Below are 23293 nucleotides of genomic sequence, written 5' to 3'. Positions count from 1 at the left end.
TTAAATGAACAATTTAGGACTTTAAATAGCTTTGCTGGAATTTCATCACATAGCTTTGTTCATAGAAATTATTCCTAACACCCTCTTGACTTCATACTCCAGGATGTCTAGCTCCCTAGGTGAGTGACTACACCATCATGGTTATCCAGGTCATTAAGACCTTTCTTGTAAAGTTCTATTTATTCTTGCCACCTCGTCTTAATCACTTCTGCAGATACTATTTTGTCGTTTTCCTTCCTTTAAGTAAAATTTTAAGTGGACAAAATTACAACCAATAAGATAAATCAAAATCTAAAAGGTTTATCATGTGACTCTTAGGATAAGATTTTTCTGTATATAATACTATAACTGTCAGCAAGCTATAGGAAATACCCATGTAAACAGATATTTACAAATAGAGATCTTCAACAAGGAGTTGCTTAATTTTGTAATATTTTACAAGGGAGTCTCCTTAATTAGGCCATTAAAGTTTTTTTCTTGAAGAGCATTCCGTATAAACCTTGCCATCTGATACAAAGAAGTCATATGAAGAGACACACACCAGATCTGTACCATAAGGTAGTATCTTAGGGGTGTTTTGGTAAAACACAAATTATTAGTTTCAAATGATTAGATTTGAAGCACAGTAGTGATTAGTTGTTAATACTTGTTAATTGCACAGATGTACATTTTTGCTAATAATCCTTGTAAACTTCCAGGGTACTTTACTCATCCATCAAACATCTCTTTCAATGAGTTTGATTTATAAAATATTGAAATATTTAATGAAATATTAAAATAATTGATATTTTTAAACTGTGGTATTGGAGAAGACTCTTGAGAATCCCTTGGATTGCAAGAAGATTAAACTAATCCATCCTAAGAGAAATAAATCCTGAATATTCATTGGAAGGACTGATGCTAAATCTGAAGCTCCAATACTTTGGCCACCTGATACGAAGAGTTGACTCATTGGAAAAGACCCTGATGCTGGGAAAGATTGAAGGCAGGAGGAGAAGGGGGTGACAGAGGATGAGACGTTTGGATGGCATCACTGACTCAATGGACATGAGTCTGAGCAAGCTTTGGGAGATGGTGAAGGACAGGGAAGTCTGGCATGCTGCAGTCCATGGGGTTTCAAAGAATCAGACACGATTGAGAGACTGAACAATAAAATGTTTGATATAAAAGAAAAACTAAGTCTTCATGTAAAAATCAAAATTAGTATAGCTTATGTGATGTACACTACTGGGCAACTGAGCAACAATTTACATGTGAGGTACTATAAAAAAATTAATAACCCCTGAACATATCTCTATTTCATCTAAAAGATTCAGTTGAGAATAGCTATCAAGGATAAATGACATTACATAAAGGAAAGCTTTTAACATTAAATTTTATTTTGATGCTCTCTTTGTTTGCAGAGGAGTCACCACCAAGGATTTTGCATTCAAATGGGAGATATAGTGGTAAAATATTTACTATAGGGTTGTGATAGTTCCCATCTCCTGATGCTATGAGCTGCTTTATTGTAAAATATCTTAGAGTAGAATAAAACACAAAGTTGTAATCAAGACTGATATCTACGAATAGTTCTAAATTGTTAACATTCAATTTGGGATTTTTTTTGCATATTAAATTAACACTTAATTTTTCTGATCACTTTAATTCATAAAAATTCCTTCACATGGGTATTCATCTATAAAACAATAAATGTATGAATTATATGTAAAACATGTAATATTGTATGTATGTATATATGTAAAATATATGTAAAAGTAGAGCTTGACCCATTTCTCTGAACTAAAGAAAGTCTTATTTATCTATCATGATACCTTTCTAACAATATTAACCTGATGCAATTTTAACAATTTCATTTAATGAAATTTCATTCTGTATTTGACTGCCCTAATAACTGATAATATTAGCTGCAATAGTGACATAATCTAGGCTCATTTTATTAATCAAATGATTTTGAGGACAAAGGTAAAATATAAAATAAATCTAGTTATATTTCTAAAATTGAGTTAAAGATCAACAGTGTTTTTATAATTATGTAACTACCTCAGTCATAATGCCACACAATTGTGCCTTTTATAATGGTTAACATGGCAGCTTTTATGTTGTTTATATTTTGTCTCAATTTAAAAAAATATAAAGAGCAATAATGTCCTGGTTACAACAATTCTATCCTCAGTATGTTCGTTAGAAATTGTATTTAGCCAAACAATTCTCCGTCTGTCTTTAACAACCACTAGAGAACAAAGTCAAATGGTGAGAGGATCTATCCATATAGAAATAGACTTAAATGCACTGGTTCAATATGGTCTAACTTCTTGCTCATGCAAAAGAGTAAAAGTAGACTCTTACGCAAGTTATGCCAATCATTCCACATTCATTGCAAGTTATTGCCCTGTTTCTAAGCCTCTCTGTAATAATAGTGCCAGAATCTTTCCCTCTAAAAACTAAGATGCTTCTATTCATTCCTGTGAAATATAATGAGAAAATTCCCTCTGTTTCCTCTTTTGTGATGTGTAAAGTTGAATTATTTTGGAGATATAGCAATACAAATTTAAAAAATTCTGTGGTAAGCTTAATGAAAAATTTTGAATTTCCCTCAGAATATAAATTGCTCAAATACCTGGAAATTCTTAGTGAATCCCACCAAGTATGAACTATACAGTCCACATTCTTGCACCACTTTTAATTAAAACAAGAAAACAGCCATCAGGTAGAAGCAGCACAAGCATCCATCAAAAGATGAATGGATAAAAATTATGTGACATACATATAGGGAAATATTTTTCATCTTTAAATAGGAGGAAAAGTCTAATACATGCTCCAGTATGGATGAACCTGGAGTTCAATATGCTAAATGAAATGTCACTCATAAAAAGGCAGATACTCCACAATTCCACTTATATGAAGTACTCAGAATAATCAAATCTGTAGAGCTAAAAAGTAGAATGGTGCACAAGTATATTTTGGCTATTTAAAAAGCTGTATTAAGTTATATATTCATATTGCTTTCCTCATTTTTCAACAATGTATCAAAGTGCAATTCATTTTCTGATATTTACCTTTCTTTTACCACTTAATGATTTTTATACAAAATGGTTTATTTCCCATTTTGTCTGTTATATAAAATTCCTTAAGATAAATTAATTCTGAATGTATACCAAAGTGGTTGCAAACTAATGAGGCAAAATAATTTGGTAGTTTGGAAACAAAAAGTTTAGAAAAAATTAATTTGTCTATTGAATATAAAGAAGTATTTATGAAAAAATTGGGACTACAAGTGGAGATAAGACTTTTATGTTATGGTTGCCAAATAAGCTCAAATAAATTTAAGAACTGACATAGGTTATCAATTAGGCCAAAAATTAGAGGTCATTTTTTCAGAATTGCCAGACATGACACTATACACAGAGAAAAAAGATCAAGTAACATACTGGAGGGAAAAAAAGAAAAAGGAACATTTACCTTCAGCCCAGGATCAAATTTTGTCCCTTGAAAATGGATCATTCAGAATGAAGTTGTTAAAATAATTGCAAAAAAAAAAAAAGAAAAAGATAAAGAAACAAGCTTAGAGAATTAAAGCATGGTCACAAACAACAAATAGAAATTCCACAACCAATAAGTGAGGAAGAAAAAAAAAAATCACAATTTACTTAGATTTTATTTTGTGGAATTTTTCTGCACTTTTCAGATGTATTGTATGTTAGTTTCATTCAATGAATGTCATAGACTATTTATTTGTACTTTTTACATAAATGAATATAATTAAGTACCATATTTTTTATATACTTATTTCAAATTTTGCTGACTAAATACAGATAACGCAGCCTACAAATTACCTCCATATTGATTTGCTAAGAATTCTTTCAAGGAATTATTAATATTGTTAATATTTGATGAACTGCAAACATATAATCTAAAATGGCTCTGATCAAATATCTTGGATCATATTCATTTATTAAAATAGTTTATTTTTATAGAGAATAAATGGAAAGGGTAATATAAGGTACAATCATTATTGTATAAGATTAATTAAACAGATCTCAATAGAGTGAATTTCGAGTGAGCAGACTAACATATACAACCCAGGCAAGAAGCTACTTTATAGAAGTCTGGGTCTCTTTCAGTGACATTGGGATAAAATTGAAATGGATTTTTATTATTGTCCAGAATAAAACTCGGAGAAGGCAATGGCACCCCACTCCAGTACTCTTGCCTGGAAAATCCCATGGACTGAAGAGCCTGGTGGACTGCAGTCCATGGGGTCGCGAAGAGTCGGACACGACCGAGCGACTTCACTTTCACTTTTCACTTTCATGCATTGGAGAAGGCAATGACAACCCACTCCGGTGTTCTTGCCTGGAGAATCCCAGGGACAGGGAGCCTGGTGGGCTGCCATCTATGGGGTTGCACGGAGTCAGACACCACTGAAGCGACATAGCAGCAGCAGCAGCAGAATAAAACTATCTTAATATTATTTTCCTTACAGCTTCCTTTACCTGTCTGTTTCTAAGACTATAGATAATAAGATTTAAGAATGCAGGAACTATGGTATAAAAGGCAGAAAAAATAATATCTTTAATTGTTTTAGAGCTTACTGAAGGCCTTAAGTATACACAGATGATAGAACTGAGAAAGGCAGATACCACAAGGATGTGAGGGACACAGGTAGAAATGGCTTTTCCTTGCTCTCATTGAAAACCTTAGCACAGTGAAAAATATGTGAACATATGACGTAGTAATAAAGATAAAGGAGCCCCCACCAACTACAATGACAGATACAAGAAGTAAAAGAAAATTGCTGGAGGTGTCAGGGCAGGAGATCCTCAGCAGAGAGGGTACATCAGAGAAGAATCAATGGACTGACAGAAGGTCAGCTGGAATGATTTACCTGTTTGCATACCTGCATACACAAGACCACTGACCAGGAAGGTGTGTCATTTGAACACAGAATTGGGAGTTCATGATAACTGGGTAGTAGAGGGGCTGGCAGATGGCTACATAGCAGTCTCGGGCCATGATGTTGAGGAACATCACCTCTACATAGGCAAAGTAAAGGACCAAGAATACCGGGATTGCACATGCAGCTCCTGAAATGGTCCTGTTACCAGGGAGAGAGTTGACGCAGGCATTAAGGACAGTGACAGTAATATAGCACGTATCTAAAATAGACTGATTTCTGAGGAAGAAGCACAAGGGCATGTGAAGTTTCTGGTCAAATATGGTGACCAGTAATGATGAGAAGATTCCCTAACAAGGTAACCCAGTACATCAGAAATAGCAACATGGAGTGTAGGTACCTTAGCTTCCAACTATCAGCAAAGATCACAGTGGTAGGATTGACCATATTTTTAAAAGGATGATCGATCTGGAAAATAAAAGGGATAAACTGTGAGAAACAGGATTCAAAAAAAGAATGAATGAAATCACCTTAAACATTTTCTTAGAAAGTGTGTTCTTCTATTTCATACAGATGGTATTTGTGCGTGGGAAATGTCCATAATTAGTATTTTCATGAATCTGTGCTATGTTGCTTCAGTCATGTCCAACTCTTTGCAACCCCGTGGACTGTAGGCCATTAGGCTTCTCTGTCCATGGGGATTTCCCAGGCAAGAATACTGGAGTGTGTTGCTATGCCCTCCTCCAGGAGTCTTTTCATATGTTTAGCTTATTATAACTACTGAGTAGTTAAAATGGGAAAGTGCTAAGGCTGGGGCTCTTCAATCCCATTTTCTGGTTATACAGGAAGTGTTATTACTTTACTCAATAATATCCAACTCACTGAAGTTTATTATTCTAATGAAGATTCATCAGTTCATAGATGGATAAATAGGTAGAGATAGTTACTTCAAAAAAAGTCAATTCTCAATTAAAGATTTTTAAGTTTTATTAGGAGTTGTATAATGCATTCAGTTGGATACCGACACCCTGTTGAAATTTACTTTAATGTTCTATGAAATACTGACCATAGATCACCAAGAGTACATAATTTCTTGAAATCAGCCTTAAAAGATAAGCACAGAAATTTAGATTAAGAATGTAGACAATTTTGAAAATTCCCTGGCAGTCCAGTGATTAGGAATCTGTTCCATTACCAGGGACCTGGATTTGATCTCTGGTCAGGGAACTAAGAACCTGCAAACCAGGCGGTGTGGTCTATGAAAAATTAATTAAATTAAATATTTTTTAAAACATTTTAGACACTTTAACAAATAACATATGGTATCACTTATATGTGGAATATAAGATATGACACAAATGAACATATCTATGAAATAGACAAAGTCACAGACAGACATAGAGAGCAGATTTGTGAATGCCAAGGAGGAGAGGTGGGGGAGGGAAATATTAAAATTAAGTTGCCCAGTTATGTTCAACTCTTTGCAACCCCATGGACTTTAGCCCATCAGGCTCCTCTGTCCATGGGATTCTCCAGGCAAGGGCCACCAAGGAAGCCCTAGGGAAATATTGGGAGTTTGTAATTAGCAGATGCAAACTATAATATATAGGATGGATAAGCAACTAGGTCTTACTGGATAGCACAGGGAACTACATTAAATACCCTGTGATAAACCGTGATGGGAAAGAATATGAAAAAGAATATATATATATATATATATATATATATATAATGTATGAATCACTTTGCTATATATCAGAAATTAACACAACACTGTAAATCAACTACAGTTCAATTTTTAAACAGAAGAGTATAAATGTATAAACTTTTTTATTTCTAATTTTTCTTTTGTCAGATAAATTGTAATGTAATTTTACTAATTTGATGTGAGAAATAAGCAGCTCAGGTTATCCCACTTGTGTCAGATATATTCTGTGAATTCTAATACTTTCTGCTTAAAAATACTCACATTTTGAAGTATTCGTTTCATTTAAAATAACTTAGAAAACATTCCACTCATGGAGAGCTCATTTCAGCTAAAAGTTGATTCAGAAACATCAAATGAATTGATCAAGAATAGAATACTGATAAGTAGCTTATGGATGATACAAATCACATATTTTCCCCAAAACTGATTCTTCAAATTCTATATCATCTACTTTGATAATCACCATAATATACAAATTATAGTTATTTTGTTACTGTGAAATAAATATAAGTAGGATCATTGTTAAGATAATTATTCTTTTCATTCAAAGCTGGTCATATAAATTTATCTTTATGTGGTATTAAGGAGGGGCTTCCCTTGTAGCTCAGTCAGTAAATAATCTGCCTGCTGTGCAGGAGACCTGGGTTCGATCCCTGGGTCAGGAAGATCCGCTGGAGAAGGAAATGGCAACCCACTCAAGCATTCTTGCCTGGAAAATCCTATGGACAGAGGAGCCTGGTGGGCTGTAGTCCATGGAGTTGCAAAGAGCTGGACACGACTGAGCCATATTAAGGAAGGTGGACCCCATTTTATAAAAACCAAGAACCCACAAATCTTCATAAAAGAAATACAGGATTATGACTTCTCACATACATATGTTAATTTTTGTCTAGGTTGAACGTAAAGTATTATCAAATATTTTGGAAGTAAATTGGTTGGCATATAAAAATAGTGACTAATTTGTAAATTATTTGTGTGTGCTGTGCTGTGCTAAGTTGCTTCAGTCATGTCTGATTCTGTGTGACCCTATGGACTATCACCTGCCAGGCTCCTCTGTCCATGGAATTCTCCAGGCAAGAATACTGGAGTGGGCTGCCATGGCGTCCTCCAGAGTATCTCCCTGACTCAGGGATCGAACCCACATCTCTTAAGTCTCCTTCATTAGCAAGCTGGATCTTTACTAATAGTGCCACTTGGGAAACCCCAAATAAAATCTATATTGTATAAAATCTATAGAAACTTAATGTCTGGATCAGCTCTTGTCTGACAACAGATAGTTAGTTATAATGTATTGAGTTGTTGACAGTGATGTTAGTCCTGTGTTTGTTTTACATGGCCAAAATATTGAGGTACACTGTGTCCATACCTGCTTTGTTGAGATTCGTATCATAGAAGGATGCTAAATTTTGTCACATGTTTCTACTACATCTATTGAAATAATTGTATATATATTTATCCTTCATTATGCTAATGTTGCATATTACATTAATTGATTTTTGTATATTTGGTGGTGGTATAATTGGTAAGTTGTGTCTATGTTTAACTGTCCTTGAATCTTGGGGGTAAATCCCACTTGACTTGTGATTATGATTATATATGATTATTTGATGTAAATTATTTAATGGTGTACGATTATTTAATGAGCTGTTGAATTTTATTTTACTAGTATTTTTGAGAAATTTTGCATTCATTATCATAAGGAATGCTGCTGCTGTTATTGTTTAGTCACTAAGTCATGTCTAACTCTTTTGAGACCCCATGGACTGTAGCCCACCAGGCTCCTCTGTCCATGGGATTTTCTAGGTGAGAATACTGGAGTAGGTTTTCATTTCCTTCTCCAGAGGATCAAACTCACATCTTCTGCATTGGCAGGTGGATTCTGATTACCTCCGGGCCATCAGAGTAGCTCAGTATTGGTATGTAATTTTCTTTTCTTTTAGAGTTCTTGCCTGGCTTTGGGATCACAGTGATACTGGCATTTTAAAATAAGTTTGGTTATATTTTTGTTCTTCATTTTTTTGGGAAGATTTTTTAGAAGAATTCTTGTTAAATTTTCATTAAATGTTTCATAGAATTTGCCAATGATTCATTCTATCCAGGCCTTGGCTAGTCTCTGTAGGACTTTTTTGATTATTGATTAAATTCTTCATTTGCCATTAGTTCAGATTTTCTGTTTATTCATGATTCAGACTTGAAAGGTTGTATATTCCTAGATATTTATTGATCTAAGTTATCAAATTTATTAGAAAATAAATGTTCATAGGTGTTCTATGATCATTTAAACTTCATCAGTTGCTGTATTTCTTTTTTAATCTAATTATATTATTTTTGTCATATGTACTTTATCTTTCCAAATTCATTAATCATTCTTATACTTTGCAATTTCTATTTTATTTATATTAGTCTAACATTTACTTTTCTTTCTTTCTACTAATTTATGGGCTTATTTTTCCTTCTTCTTCAAGTTCCTTAAAGTGTAAAATTAGATAGTTTATTAAAGATTTTTCTTTTTCTAACTGAAGACATTTATCTCTATGAATTTCCTTCTTGGAATTGTTTTAGTTATATTCTATAAGGTATGCATGCCATGTTTCCATTTTAACTTATCATTTTAAAAAGGTCCTTTTTGATTTCCTCTTGCTAGTTCAGGAGTTTGTAGTTTTTAAATTCCATGTGTTGGAAAATTTTTCTTTTGTTAGTGATTTCTAGTTTTATAACTGTGGCTAGAAAGAATATGATACATGTTTCCAATCTTTTTATATATTTTAAAGATTTATTTTTAATTTAACAATAATTGTTTTACAGTACTGCATTGGTTTCTGTCAAAAATCAACATGAAACAGCCATAGATTTATCAATGTCCCCTCCCACTTGACTATCCCTCCCACTTCCCTTCCTACTCCACCCATTCTAGGTTGTTCAGTTCAGTCAGTTCAGTTCAGTTGCTCAGTCGTGTCCGACTTTTTGTGACCCCATGAATTGCAGCACGCCAGGCCTCCCTGTCCATCAATATCTCCCGGAGTTACTCAAACTCATGTCCATCAAGTTGGTGATGCCATCCAGCCATCTCATCCTCTGTCATCCCCTTTTTCTCTAGTTTTCTTCTCTTTCTTTGCATTGATCACTGAGGAAGGCTTTCTTATCTCTTCTTGCTATTCTTTGGAACTCTGCATTCAGATGCTTATATCTTTCCTTTTCTCCTTTGGTTTTCGCTTCTCTTCTTTTCACAGCTATTTGTAAGGCCTCCCCAGACAGCCATTTTGCTTTTTTGCATTTCTTTTCCATAGGGATGGTCTTGATCCCTGTCTCCTGTACAATGTCACAAACCTGTGTTCATAGTTCTTCAGGCACTCTATTAGGTCTAATCCCTTGAATCTATTTCTCACTTCCACTGTATAATCATAAGGCATTTGATTTAGGTCATACCTGAATGGTCTAGTGGTTTTCCCCACTTTCTTCAATTTCAGTCTGAATTTGGCAATAAGGAGTTCATGATCTGAGCCACAGTCAGCTCCTGGTCTTGTTTTGCTGACTGTATAGAGCTTCTCCATCTTTGACTGCAAAGAATATAATCAATCTGATTTCGGTGTTGACCATCTGGTGATGTCCATGTATAGAGTCTTCTCTTGTGTTGTTGGAACAGGGTGTTTGCTATGACCAGTGCATTTTCTTGGCAAAACTCTATCAGTGTTTGCCCTGCTTCATTCCGTATTCCGAGGCCAAATTTGCCTGTTACTCCAGGTGTTTCTTGACTTCCTACTTTTGCATTCCAGTCTCCTATAATGAAAGGGACATCTTTTTGGGTGTTAGTTCTAAAAGGCCTTGTAGGTCTTCATAGAAGCGTTCAACTACATTTTCATAATTCCCCACTCAGAATATATCCAATGGAAATAGAATCTATCATCTTGAAGAGTCTATCTTATGCCAATGTTATTGAAACATTATTCACAATCACCAAAATGGAAACAATTTAAATTCCCTTCCAGGAACAAATGGAAAGGAAAATACGTACCTATATATTTGAAAGCATTCAGTCATTAAAGTATATCCTGAAATTTACAATAATATGGCAGCTGAATGGCATTACCCTATGTGACATAAGCCAGACAAAGAAAGAGAAACACCATATATCATATCACTTATATGTGAAATCTAGTTAAAAAGCAAATTTCACAGAAACAAAGAATAGAAAGGTGGTTGTCAGGGCTGAGTGGGGGAGGAGGAACTATATCAGAGTTCAGTTCAGTTCATTTCAGTCGCTCAGTCGTGTCCAACTCTTCGCAACCCCATTAATCGAGGCACGCCAGGCCTCCCTGTCCATCACCAACTCCCGGAGTTCACTCAGACTCACGTCCATCGATTCAGTGATGCCATCCAGCCATCTCATCCTCTGTTGTCCCCTTCTCCTCCTGCCCCTAATCCCTCCCAGCATCAGAGTCTTTTCCAATGAGTCAACTCTTCGCATCAGGTGGCCAAAATACTGGAGTTTCGGCTTTAGCATCATTCCCTCCAAAGAAATCCCAGGGCTGATCTCCTTCAGAATGGACTGGTTGGATCTCCTTGCAGTCCAAGGGACTCTCAAGAGTCTTCTCCAATACCACACTTCAAAAGCATCAATTCTTTGGCGCTCAGCCTTCTTCACAGTCCAACTCTCACATCCATACATGACCACAGGAAAAACCATAGCCTTGACTAGCTGGACCTTTGTTGGCAAAGCGATGTCTCTGCTTTTGAATATGCTATCTAGGTTGGTCATAACTTTCCTTCCAAGGAGTAAGCGTCTTTTAATTTCATGGCTGCAGTCACCATCTGCAGTGATTTTGGAGCCCCCAAAAATAAAGTCTGATATCAGAGTACAAACCTTTAATTATAAGAAGAATAAATTCTAAATATCTAGTATACAATATAGTGACTATAGTTAATGTTATTGTATACCTGAGAGTTGTCATAGAAAAGAAGTTAATGTGAGGTGATGGATGTATTAATTATCTTGGTTTTGGTAATCAATCTATAATGAATATGTATATCATATATAGTTGGACATAGATATAGTCCAACTCTTATATATTTATTATATCTTTACCTTCATATTTATTTCTCCCTAGGCTCCTCTAGAACTTCTGTATATATGGTTCTGAAAATTTTCCAGGTATATGTTTGTAAAATTTTGAGACTAAGAATTTTAAATCAATAGTAACAGCATAAACAACAACAAAAAATGTCAGCTGTGGTTAATTTTTTGTTTTACATGAGTCCATCACATTTCTTGCTATAACAATTGTGACATTAGAAGCTATAGCAACTACTATAAAACATTTGGTAAGAATTTTCAGTGCCTACTCCTATTCTTTTAATGGGACAGCATATTATTTTAATTAAATTATTATTAATAACTTTCATAGAATAAAATAAGCTAGACCATTGCATTGATACTCTAGCCACACTGTCAATTTTGAACCCATGTCCATTTCTAAAACAAAAGTAAAATCACAAAATGGAACAAAAATCTCATGCAAACCAGACTGACTAGGAAGTAAGGAAGTTAGCAAGACATTATCAACAATAGTAATAACAATGTACTTACTCTTGAGTACTGTATGTCCCTAATTTTGAAGGAACAAATATTTTCTTGTTAATTTTGTCAATTCAATGTCTTTAAGATAGTTTAACCAAATTTACTTAGAAGCTTTGAGAATATCTTCATATGAAAAAAGTATCCCATATTTAGGTTGTTGAAATAAGCCAGTCATGTCCTACTTTGTCTAAAAATGTGGACATATATATAACATCACCTTCAATGCCTCTGGGAAAACAGTCTTTGTTATTGAGTTTTGGTCAGTTGTCTAAGGGTAATTTCAAGCAGATAACAATCTCTAGAGCACAGGTGAGTGAGACTCAATTAAAATGAGATCCAATTAAAGAATGAAGATAAAAGCTGATGAGCTAGGAAGAGTATCACCAATAAGTATGTATACATAATTGATAAGTTAATAAAATAAAATAGAAAAAATTCATGCATCTTTATGTGTGTGTTAATCACTCAGTCATGTCTGATTGTTTGCAAACTCCATGGATTGTAACCCACCAGGTTTCTCTGTCTGTGGAATTCTCCAGGAGAGAATCCTGAAGTGGGTAGCTATTCGCTTTTCCAGGGGATCTTTACCACGCATCTTTACCATAAATTTTCACTGGGTACATCTCTGTGATCTCAGATATTATCATGTATTTTAAGGACCCCATATAAATTTCATCTGCCCTGGTCGAGGCAAATGATATGACTTCAATTACTGGCTTTGTAAAATCTAGGTATTTATATCTGTCATGTTCACCTGAAATTGAGATGACTGTGTCAAAATTTCCATTGAGATAGAGAGAAAGCTGAGGTGCCAGATGTTGAGTTGCAACAAGTCAGAAATGAAAGTACAGGTAAGTCTTTTGTTACTTACTGTGATGGTACAAGTAAGAGATGAACTGGTGAAAGCACTGACTGTTCTATTTTCATGAGTACTGGTCAAGGGTCAGAAGAATCAGCACAGATGTGGAGGTCATATCACTTATCAGGGAACCTAAAGAAAAGGTTCTTGTAATTCTGTAGCCTTGGGGAAGAAACAGAAGGGAGGAGTATGATTAGAAAGTTTGGAATATTTAAAGTCTTGAAGATGTCTCCTTTTCCCCCTTGGCAGAAGTCCCTGAGGAACTACATACCTGAAGACTCAAGTTACAGAGCTCTAAAAATGAGTGCATTTGGACAAAAATTTAAATATGTATAATAGCAAGGAAAACTGGACTCCATCTGAGCTATTTACAATAAGCTTTCTTCAGATGCTGCAATGATGGTGTATCAGGTGTGGTGTGTGGGTGAATCTATTTTCTGTGAGGGAGGTCTCTTAATTAAAGTAGTGAAATGGTCAATGGCCAGCTTGAAAGACCACATTTGACCAAAAGCCAGACTCTTCAAAATTGCTGGCAGTCATCCATTTGAAAACTATACATATACATACATACACACACACACACACACACACACACACATACACATATACATATATACATACTATATATATATATGTTCATAAGGAATGTGAGGATGAAACACTCATGGTTTACTAAAGGCCAGTATAACAAAGATAAATGATAAACGGTAAAACTTCTTGGGGCCGTTTTGCCAGAGTTTAATTCCCAGATCTGCCACTTAATGGGTGAATGCACTGAAGCAAGTTTTTGTTTGTTTTGCTGTTGTTCCTTTTTAAACAAAGCCTTTACTTTTTGATAACTAATTTGGTTACTATTAAGAAGTATATGAAAAAAAAAGAAATAAATTAGTTAAAGTAATATCTATGTATTAATACCTATAACATTTCAAAATGTTGATTTTTTTTTTCAAAATGTTGATATTATTGTTTCTGCTTTTTGTGAGACTTAAGAACCAAAGATCAGCGATCTCACAAAAGGCCTAATATAACACTTACTATACTACAACATATTACTGTTTACCTCCTCCTTTTAAATAAATATTTATAGGATCTATACACTTGTAGCTAAACTAAAACTGTCAGAATTGGAAAGAGAATTGGATAGACTATTGATATTAATTTGATTTTTTTCATATAGTGCTCTATAAATCCATTAGATCAAGAAAGTCAGAATAAGCCAATTATATATAAGATCATGGCAATAATTATTAGTAATTTTGCTTAATATGTATATATATATGTATACATATATATACATAGAGAGAGAAGGAGAGCTATTGAGAGAAAATTTGGCACTCAACAACATAAAATATACAATATCTTTTAAGAACATAATTCAGAAAAAGACCTTGTATATGTTACACATCCATACAGACACACACATATATATATATATATTCCCACAGATATATATTCCTCATTGTATATGAAATTGCCTATTTTCTCTATATATAGATGTGTATATCCATATATCTGTTATATCTACCTATCCTTCTATCTATATCTATCTACCATCTATCTATTATCTATCATCTATTCTCCATCAAGTGTGATAACAATTATTTGAAGATTTTGATGTTTTTGCTTACTCTTATCTAATTAATGCATCTGACTCTTACTCTTTAGGAAATAAAATATTATTGTTTTATTTATTTCTGAAGTTCTCAGTTTCACATTAGTTGTCCCTGAGGAAAAAGGACAATTTATGTATTGAATGTAAATAGATTTATTCTCTATATTCCGTAATAACCTAAATGTTAAAAGAATAGATAAATGTAATTTTAGAACTGAATTACTTTTCTGTACACCTGAAACTAATACAACATTTTTTTTCTTTTTTTTTTTGTTTTTGTTTTAACTTAATTTTATTTTTTAACTTTACAATATTGTGTTAGTTTTGCCATATATCAAAATGAATCCGCCACAGGTATACACGTATTCCCCATCCTGAACCCTCCTCCCTCCTCCCTCCCCATACCCTCCCTCTGGGTCGTCCCAGTGCACCAGGCCCAAGCATCCAGTATCGTGCATTGAACCTGGACTGGCGACTCGTTTCATATATGATATTATACATGTTTCAATGCCATTCTCCCAAATCATCCCACCCTCTCCCTCTCCCACAGAGTCCAAAAGACTGTTCTAAAAATTAAAAAAAAAAAAAACTTATTTTCAATTGTGTACATGTCTGAAAAGTTGGTTTGACATGGTCTCATGAACCATTGAGGAATTTTGCATTTACTATCAAAGGAATGCTGTTGCTGTTGTTGTTGAGTTGCTCAGTCATGTCTAACTCTCTCGCAACCCCATGGGCTGTAGCCCGCCAGGCTCCTCTGTCCAGGGGATTTCCCAGGCTTGCCATTTCCTTCTCCTGAGGATCTTCCTAACCCAGGGATTGAACTCGCATCTCATGTATTGGCAGGTAGATTCTTTACTACTGAGCCATCAAGGAAACCCAATATTGGCCTGCAACTTTCTTTTCTTTTAGAGTTCTTGCCTAGCTTTGGTATTACAGTGATATTGGCATCATAAAGTAAGTTTGGGTGTATTTTTGTTCTTCAATTTTGGGGGAAGATTTTCAGAAAGATTCATGTTAAATCTTCATTATATGCTTCATAGAATTTACCAGGGATTTATCCAGGCTTGGGCTTTTTTTCTGTATGAGTTTTTTTTGATGACTGATTTAATTCTTCAAGATTGCCAGGAGAAACATTAGCCATCTCAGATATGCAGATGATGCCACTCTAATGGCAGAAAGTCAAGAGGAACTAAAGAGCCTCTTGATAGGGGTGAAAAAGGGAAGTGAAAAAGCAGGCTTAAAATTTTAGTCTATTCTCTCCTTACCAGTAAGTTCTATAAAGTCATGTTTTCATGCTGCTATTTAGTGAACTTTAATAACTGCCTCTAGCATTTCATGTTGGGCAGCTTTGTAGTGGTTTTGGATACTCTCAGTTTCTGTTTGGGAAGTTCTTTTTCCTTCATTTCTGAAATACATCTTCAGTTAGTATTCTTTGTCAGTAGGTACCATGTTGTGGTTGTTCTTTGAGTACTTTGAATATGTCATCCCATGTTGTCTTAGCCTGCAATGTTTTTCTAGACTGCCATTGATAGCCTTATGGTGGTACATGACAAGTTGCTTTTCTCTTACGATTTTCTTTTATTATTTATTTCTTTTATTTTTGGCTATGCTGGGTCTTCACTGCTATGCAGGCTTTTATCTAGTTACAGTGAGATGGGGCTACTCTCTAGTTGCAGACTGCAAGCTTCTCATTGTGCTGGCTTCTCTTGTTGCTGAGCACAGGCTCTAGAGAATGTGGGCTTCAATAGTTGTGGTAATTGGACTCAGTAGTTTCAGGTCCTGGGCTCTAAAGCACAGGCTTAATAGTTGTGGGGCACAGGCTTAATTGCTCCATGGCATGTGGGGTTTTCCTGGATCAAGGATCGAACCCATGTCTCCTGCATTGACAGATGTGTTTTTTACCACTGAGTCACCAGGGAAGCCTGGCAATTTTCAAAATAGTATCTTTGCCTTTAATTTTGGACGGTTTGACTCTAATGTGTCTTTTTTGAACATCCCTTGATAATTGGCTTATTTGCAGTTCATTGGACTTCATGAATCTAGATGTTCATTTCCCTTCTCAGAAATGTGAAATTTTCTAGTCCTACTTCTTTTTTTTAATTTGTTTACTTTTTAATTGAAGGATAATCACTTTATAGAAGTTTGTTGTTTTCTGTCAAAGCTCAACATGAATCAGCCATAGGTATACATATATCCCCTCCCTCTTGAGTCTCCCTCCTATCTCCTTAATCATCCCACCCTTCTAGGTTGATAAAGAACCCCTGTTTGAGTTCCCTGAGACATACAGCATTACTTCTTTAAGTAAGCATTGTGTTCTTTTCTCTTTCTTCACTCTTTCTGACATTTCCAAAATGCTTTATTTCAGTCAACAATATGTCTTAAGTGAAACAGGGTTTTTCACTCTTTTTTGCTCTTGTTGTTGTTCCTATGACTGTATAATTTTAAAATGTCTGTCCTTGAGTTCACTGAGTCTTTTTCTGTTTTATTATATCTGCAATAGAAACACTCTATTAAGTTTTTAGTTCAGTTATTACCTTCTTTAGCTCCAGAGTTTCTATGTATTTTTTTCACTGTTGCTTTCTGTCTTTGTTGAACTTCTCATTTTTTTCATCCATTGTTTCTGATTTTGTTTTGTTGTCTATGTTCTCTTGCAGCACAATGGTTTTCCTTAAAATGGTTATTATGAATTATTTATCAGGCTCAGTACATGATAACTTTCCTATTCCTGGACATTTGCCCTTACCACATATCTATGAACTCAGAGACTTATAAAACAATTTTTAAAAGCTGCATTTCAGTCATATATTAGTACATTATAAATGTTTCTCATATCACTGTCAGAAAAAGTTATTGAAATATTTTTATATCTTTTAAAGAAAATAATCTGTAAATTATCTCTGGGTATGTAGTAGGTAGACTCCTAAACTTTCCCCATGATCTGTATCCCTTTAAGCTGCTTCTGTAATTAAGTTAACCTACAAGGTAAGAGTAAAGCAACTGTGCAGACATAATTAAAATCCAACATCAGTTAATTGTAGGTAATCTAAGGGAGATTATCCTGAGTTGGCTTTACTTAACCACTTGGTAGACCTTTAAAAGCAGACAGACTTTCACTGAGGTCAGAGAGACTCTTATACTGGCCTTGAAGAAATAGGCTGACATGAAATAGCTATGTGCAAAGAAATGAATTATTTCAACAACTACACGAGTTTAGAAGATGATGCTGGGCTTCACATGAAACTGCAGCCCCAGCCAGAGTCTGGATTGCTCCCTTGTGATACCTGAAGTACGACACCTAGCTTAGCTATGCCAGAATCTCTACCCACACATCCTATGACATAATAAATAATTGAGCTCCCCTGATAGCTCAGTTGGTAAAGAATCCGCCTGCAATGCAGGAGACCCCGTTTCAATTCCTGGGTCAGGAAGATCCCCTGGAGAAGGGAAAGGCTACCCACTCCAGTATTTTGGCCTTGAAAATTCCATGGACTGTATAGGCCATGGGATCACAAAGAGTTGGACACTACTGAGTGAATGGCACCCCACTCCAGTACTCTTGCCTGGAAAATCCCATGGATGGAGGAGCCTGGTAGGCTCCAGTCCATGGGGTCGCTAAGAGTCAGACACTACTGAACGACTTCACTTTCACTTTTCACTTTCACGCATTGGAGAAGGAAATGGCAACCCACTCCAGTATTCTTGCCTGGAGAATCCCAGGGATGGGGGAGCCTGGTGGGCTGCCGTCTATGGGGTCGCACAGAGTCGGACACGACTGAAGTGACTTAGCAGCAGCAGAGTGACTTTCACTTTCACTTTCACTAAATAATTATTATTTAGAAATCCTAAGTTGTGCAAATTTGTTATTTAACAAAGGAAACCTAATGCAAGGTGGATGTTAAAGCAAAGTTTTAAAAGAACAGTAAAAATTCATATTAAGACATATTGGTTGTTCCTCATAAACACACATGAATCTCCAGGTTTGAACTTTCATTTAAATATAGTTACAAGAATACCTACAGTGATGTCATACATGTGATTTATAGAAAAATATCAGAATTTGGACAACTTACAGTTTTCTATTTATAAAATTGAACATTTTTCATGAAATTACTGTGCCCAACACATATAAGGATTAAGATATCTAGGTGTAAAAAATCCAGGCATCAAGGATTCATATTCACATTTCAATTTCTCATATATTAGGCTAATGCCAGTAAAAAAAAGAAAATAAATGGAAGGTCCCCAATTCTCCAAAATCCTGAAGAGGGGAAGAGTCCATTATAAGATAGGTTTAATAAACCTAATCATAAATCTATTCCTTTTTACCTCTTTCTCATTAAAGTGTGCTAATTTTATAATAATCTTATAAATACATATTTAAACTTGTATATACTAACTCAGTCATTCAACTTAACAAGTCGATTAATCCAAGGTACCAATTTGGATTCAGGAAAATTCTTTGGTTTGATAAAAACAAAGCTGTTATATGTTAAAAAAAAGAAAAAACAACACAAAACATTTATCAGTGTTCTATTTAATTATAGAATTGTGTGTTAATTTCATGTTGGGTAAATACCTCTAATTTCTTAAGTGGTATCTTATAAAATAAGTATATAGTTGTGCATATTAGTTTGCAGTACATATTTACTCATGGTCATACTTTGAATTTTCTATAATGAAAGAAATATAATATTGGAACAAACAAGCATGCAGTTGTTTTTTTTTTTTAACTTTCTAAAACTTGTGTGCTTGTTTATAATTTTTTTGGTAAAAAGATGGGTAAATATTGAGTGCTAAATTACACTGGTTAAATAAATAAATTTAAACATATAACAAAACTGCAAAAAAAGTTAATTAGGCTATTTATTCTCCAGACTTGTCCTTCCCTAACACCTTCATGAATGCTCTGGCCACTTCCTTGTTTCGGAGGCTGTAGATGAGGGGATTCAGCATGGGAGTGAGGATGGTGTAGAAGGCTGATACCATCTTGTCCTGGGTAGGGGATCGGTCAGACACAGGCCGCATATATATGAACATGGCAGCTCCATAATACATTCCCACCACCATGAGGTGGGAAGAACAGGTAGCAAAAGCTTTTCGGCGACCCTCTCCAGATCCCATGCAAATGATAGCCATAATAACACGGACATAGGAAGCAATAATGACTGCTACGGGGAAAAGAAGCATAATTACACAGCAAATAAACATTAACCTTTCAAACAACAATGTCTTAGTGCATGAGAGAGTGAGAAGGGCAGGGACATCACAGAAAAAGTGGGGTATTTCCCGGGAACCACAATATGGGAAGGACAATGCAACTGCAATAACAATTATGCCATCAAAAGAACCAACAACCCAAGAAGAAACAGCCATGAGACAACAGATTTTCTGGCTCATGAGAATTGAGTATCGTAATGGGTGGCAAATGGCAACATACCGATCATAGGCCATTGCAGCCAACAGGAAGCATTCAGCTCCAAGCAGGGACACATATAAGAATATCTGGGTTCCACACCCAGCCAGAGAGATGGACTTCTTTCCAGACAAGTAGTTGAAAGTCATCTTGGGTACAGTGGTACAAATAAGCATGAGGTCCATGAGGGATAGTTGGCTGAGGAGCAAGTACATGGGAGTGTGGAGCTGAGTATCCAGGTAGATGAGGAGAACCATGATAGTGTTTCCCATGAAGGCCACTGTGAAGATGCCCAAGACCAGAGAGAAGAGGAAGATGTGGGTGGGACTGTGATCAAAGATTCCCAGCAAGATGAAGTTAGAGTTTAAAGTATGATTCTCCCATGCCATGATGAATATATTCACTGTGGAGAATACAACATGTGAGAAATCTCCAATATTTTGTTATGGAAATATCAAGGATTTTTAGCCTAGATCACCATTACTATAATGTCTATATATATAGCAAATTTTATTTCTCTGAGTATCATTTTTAAAAAATGTGTAGACAAGGGAATCCCATGTATAGAGGAGCTTGGCAGGCTACATTCCATGAAGTCACAAAGAGTTGGACATGACTGAAGCGACTTAGCACAGCACATATAGGAAAATTTATTTCTCAGAGAATCATTTTTTAAAAATTTTAGATAAGAAATATTAGACTTATTTTTAGCTTGAGTGATTTGGATAAAGAAACCACATAGTTAACAGGCATATTTGTTCCATAATTAAAATACAAGTGATTTCTCAAAAAGCATATAATCTAATTTCAGCAACCAGCCAACTCAGATATGTAGTGTGGATTATCCCTTCAGAAGTCAAGAGTCATTATGAGCCATCTGAAGACTCATGAATTTCTGGGAAGTCAATGAGATTTTCTGTTATGTTTTTCTATGGAATTTAGCATACCACTCTAGGATATTAATAAAAATTATTTCTACCAAAGTGTGGAAGAAAGCATGTATGTTTAGAAATGAGACAGGATTAATCAAATACCAGGTGAAGAGAAGGGATTGAGAAACTGTTAATCAGAAGTATATCTAATAGTACATGTTGCTTATAATAGTCAATTGTAGTAGACAAAATTTCTCACCAATATGACCATTACTAACTCTATCCATTAAGATAAGGTGTATCCATGAAATATCCTGGTACAGGTCATTTTTCTGGAGAAGCAGACTAGAGTGCAATAGCACAGTTCAAACACCTGGAACAAATCATTTTATCTGTGTGATCTTAGTTAACTTCTCTAAGCTTTATTTTCTAGTCTGTAAAATTTGACATTTTTAAAATCTATATTGTAGGGTGTTATTAAGACTAAATGAAATCATGTTTGCAAAGTATGGATATTACCTGGGATATAGTTTAAAATATATATATATTTAATACTCATAACTATATAAGTATTTTTAAACAAATAAATACTATAGGAGGGAAGAGAGCTTACCCATACTTTAGACTATTTTATCTTTTCAATTTCCTTAGCCAGATACATTCAGGGGATTCTTTGGCTTCACAGCAGCGTATTTTTTAATGTCTGTTTATATATCTTTTTTTTTTTTTTCTCTTTTCTTACCTCTTACTTCATTATTGAAGGCATTGGCTTCCTTTCTATGTCTTTGCATGTGTTTTCTCTCCTCTGGGTGTAATGCAGAGCAGTAACTGGTATTTTGGTTTTTGGCTTTGGGGAAAAAAAAAATTTTGTATGGTTCTGCCAAATTAACTAAAATTGTGCATTTTATTTGACAGAAAATCTGATTTAAAGCACAGCATAATTATCCATTATTTTATGACCTTTGTACTAATGTTAGGGGAAGCACATTGACTGAAACTACCCACCCTGGCCAGGCACCATAGAAACCATCTATATGAGTTGTTTTATGACAGGAGGTCCTGGTAAGGAACATGGAATTACCTCCTCCAATGCATGAAAGTGAAAAGTGAAAGTGAAGTCGCTCAGTCGTGTTCGACTCTTAGCGACCCCATGGACTGCAGCCTACCAGGCTCCTCCATCCATGGGATTTTCCAGGCAAGAGTACTAGAGTCGGGTGCCATTGCCTTCTCCGAACTAATAAGCCACTACCAACCAAAAGAGCCAAAAGGAGACACCACGTGTCAGACCACCTCCCAGAATCCTTCTCGCTGGCATTCAACTTGGCTGAACAAGGTGTGTACCACCAGGAAGGACTCTGAGTCAGAATGATTGGCTAAAGACAACCTGGAAAATAATCCCATCACCATAAAACCTGAGACTGTGAGCCATGTGGCAGAGTAGTTTGCCTTGGGTTCCCTTACCCTACTGCTCTCTGCTCGGGCACTCTTTCCCAATAAAATCTCTTGCTTTGATAGCTCATGTGTCTCCTCGGACAATTCGTTTCTGAGTGTTAGACAAGAGCCCAGTTTCGGGCCCTGAAAGGGGTCCCCCTTCCTGCAACGCTAATCTCTATCAAAAGTAATCATCTTAGCTTATTTTAATATACAGCTTTTGAATAAAATATAGCTCCATCCTGCTGTACTCCAGAAATACTGAGATATTTTGGAAATAATTATCATCTCCCTCAGACTTACCTTCTGAGAAGTAACAGGCAGGAAGGCCAGGGGTCTCCAAACTGAGGAAATAGGCTGCAAGAATCAGACAATTTTTATCTCTCCCTTAAGTAGCAGGAGGAAACAAATTACTAGTCCCAGATTTTTTTTCCTTCTCCATACAAAATTAAAAGGAGGTTTTTCTGTGGAAATGTTTTTCTTAAGATATGTTAATGAAACTATGTATTTGCTTTGGAATTTGCCTTTCTCTGGTTCCATCTAAGACTAACTTTTTCTTTTCTCAAACCTTGGGCTGATAATAGCTCAACAAACCAGTATTCATATCAATTGTTTTATGGCTGGGGGATGACACACCTCATGCCATCCTCTCTCAAAAATGCATATTGTGGGAGAGGGGCCTGGTGAAACGCTGTCAGCCTTGAGGTGTCTCTCTTATCTGATTAATAGCTTTCTAACAGACATAAAACAGCTTGCTAAAGACTGGCAGGGGGCACTCTCCATCCCCCTTCTAATGTCTATATCAGAAGCTTTCTCTGTCCCCTTTTTATACCTTAATAAAACCCTGCTATACAAAAGCTCTTGAGTGATCAAGCCTGGTCCTTGGTCTTGAAGTTAAATCTTCTCCTTTGGGGATCACAAAT

General features: G+C 35.4%; 1 protein-coding gene and 1 pseudogene across 2 annotated transcripts; both read right to left on the bottom strand.

Moving 5' to 3' along the window:
* Nucleotides 1–179: 179 nt before the first annotated feature.
* LOC139183991 (olfactory receptor 14C36-like) lies at nt 180–5344 on the bottom strand (annotated as a pseudogene).
* A 10422-nt stretch (nt 5345–15766) lies between these two features.
* On the bottom strand, nt 15767–20456 carry LOC109561241 (olfactory receptor 2M3-like). 2 transcript variants are annotated; one of them, XM_019963627.2, is made up of 2 exons: nt 19538–20456; nt 15767–15789 (listed from the first exon to the last, which is right to left on the bottom strand). In XM_019963627.2, the coding sequence occupies exons 1-2, from the start codon at nt 20454–20456 to the stop codon at nt 15767–15769; spliced, it is 942 nt and encodes a 313-aa protein (XP_019819186.2). The 2 variants fall into 2 exon arrangements, with proteins under 2 accessions (XP_019819186.2, XP_019819187.2); XM_019963628.2 differs by lacking the exon at nt 15767–15789 and having other exon boundaries at nt 19518–20456.
* Nucleotides 20457–23293: the final 2837 nt, after the last annotated feature.

This window comes from Bos indicus, chromosome 7 (genome assembly GCF_029378745.1).
Source record: "Bos indicus isolate NIAB-ARS_2022 breed Sahiwal x Tharparkar chromosome 7, NIAB-ARS_B.indTharparkar_mat_pri_1.0, whole genome shotgun sequence".
In the NCBI taxonomy this organism is placed as follows: Eukaryota; Metazoa; Chordata; class Mammalia; order Artiodactyla; family Bovidae; genus Bos; species Bos indicus.
This window is presented reverse-complemented; position numbering and strand designations above follow the sequence as displayed.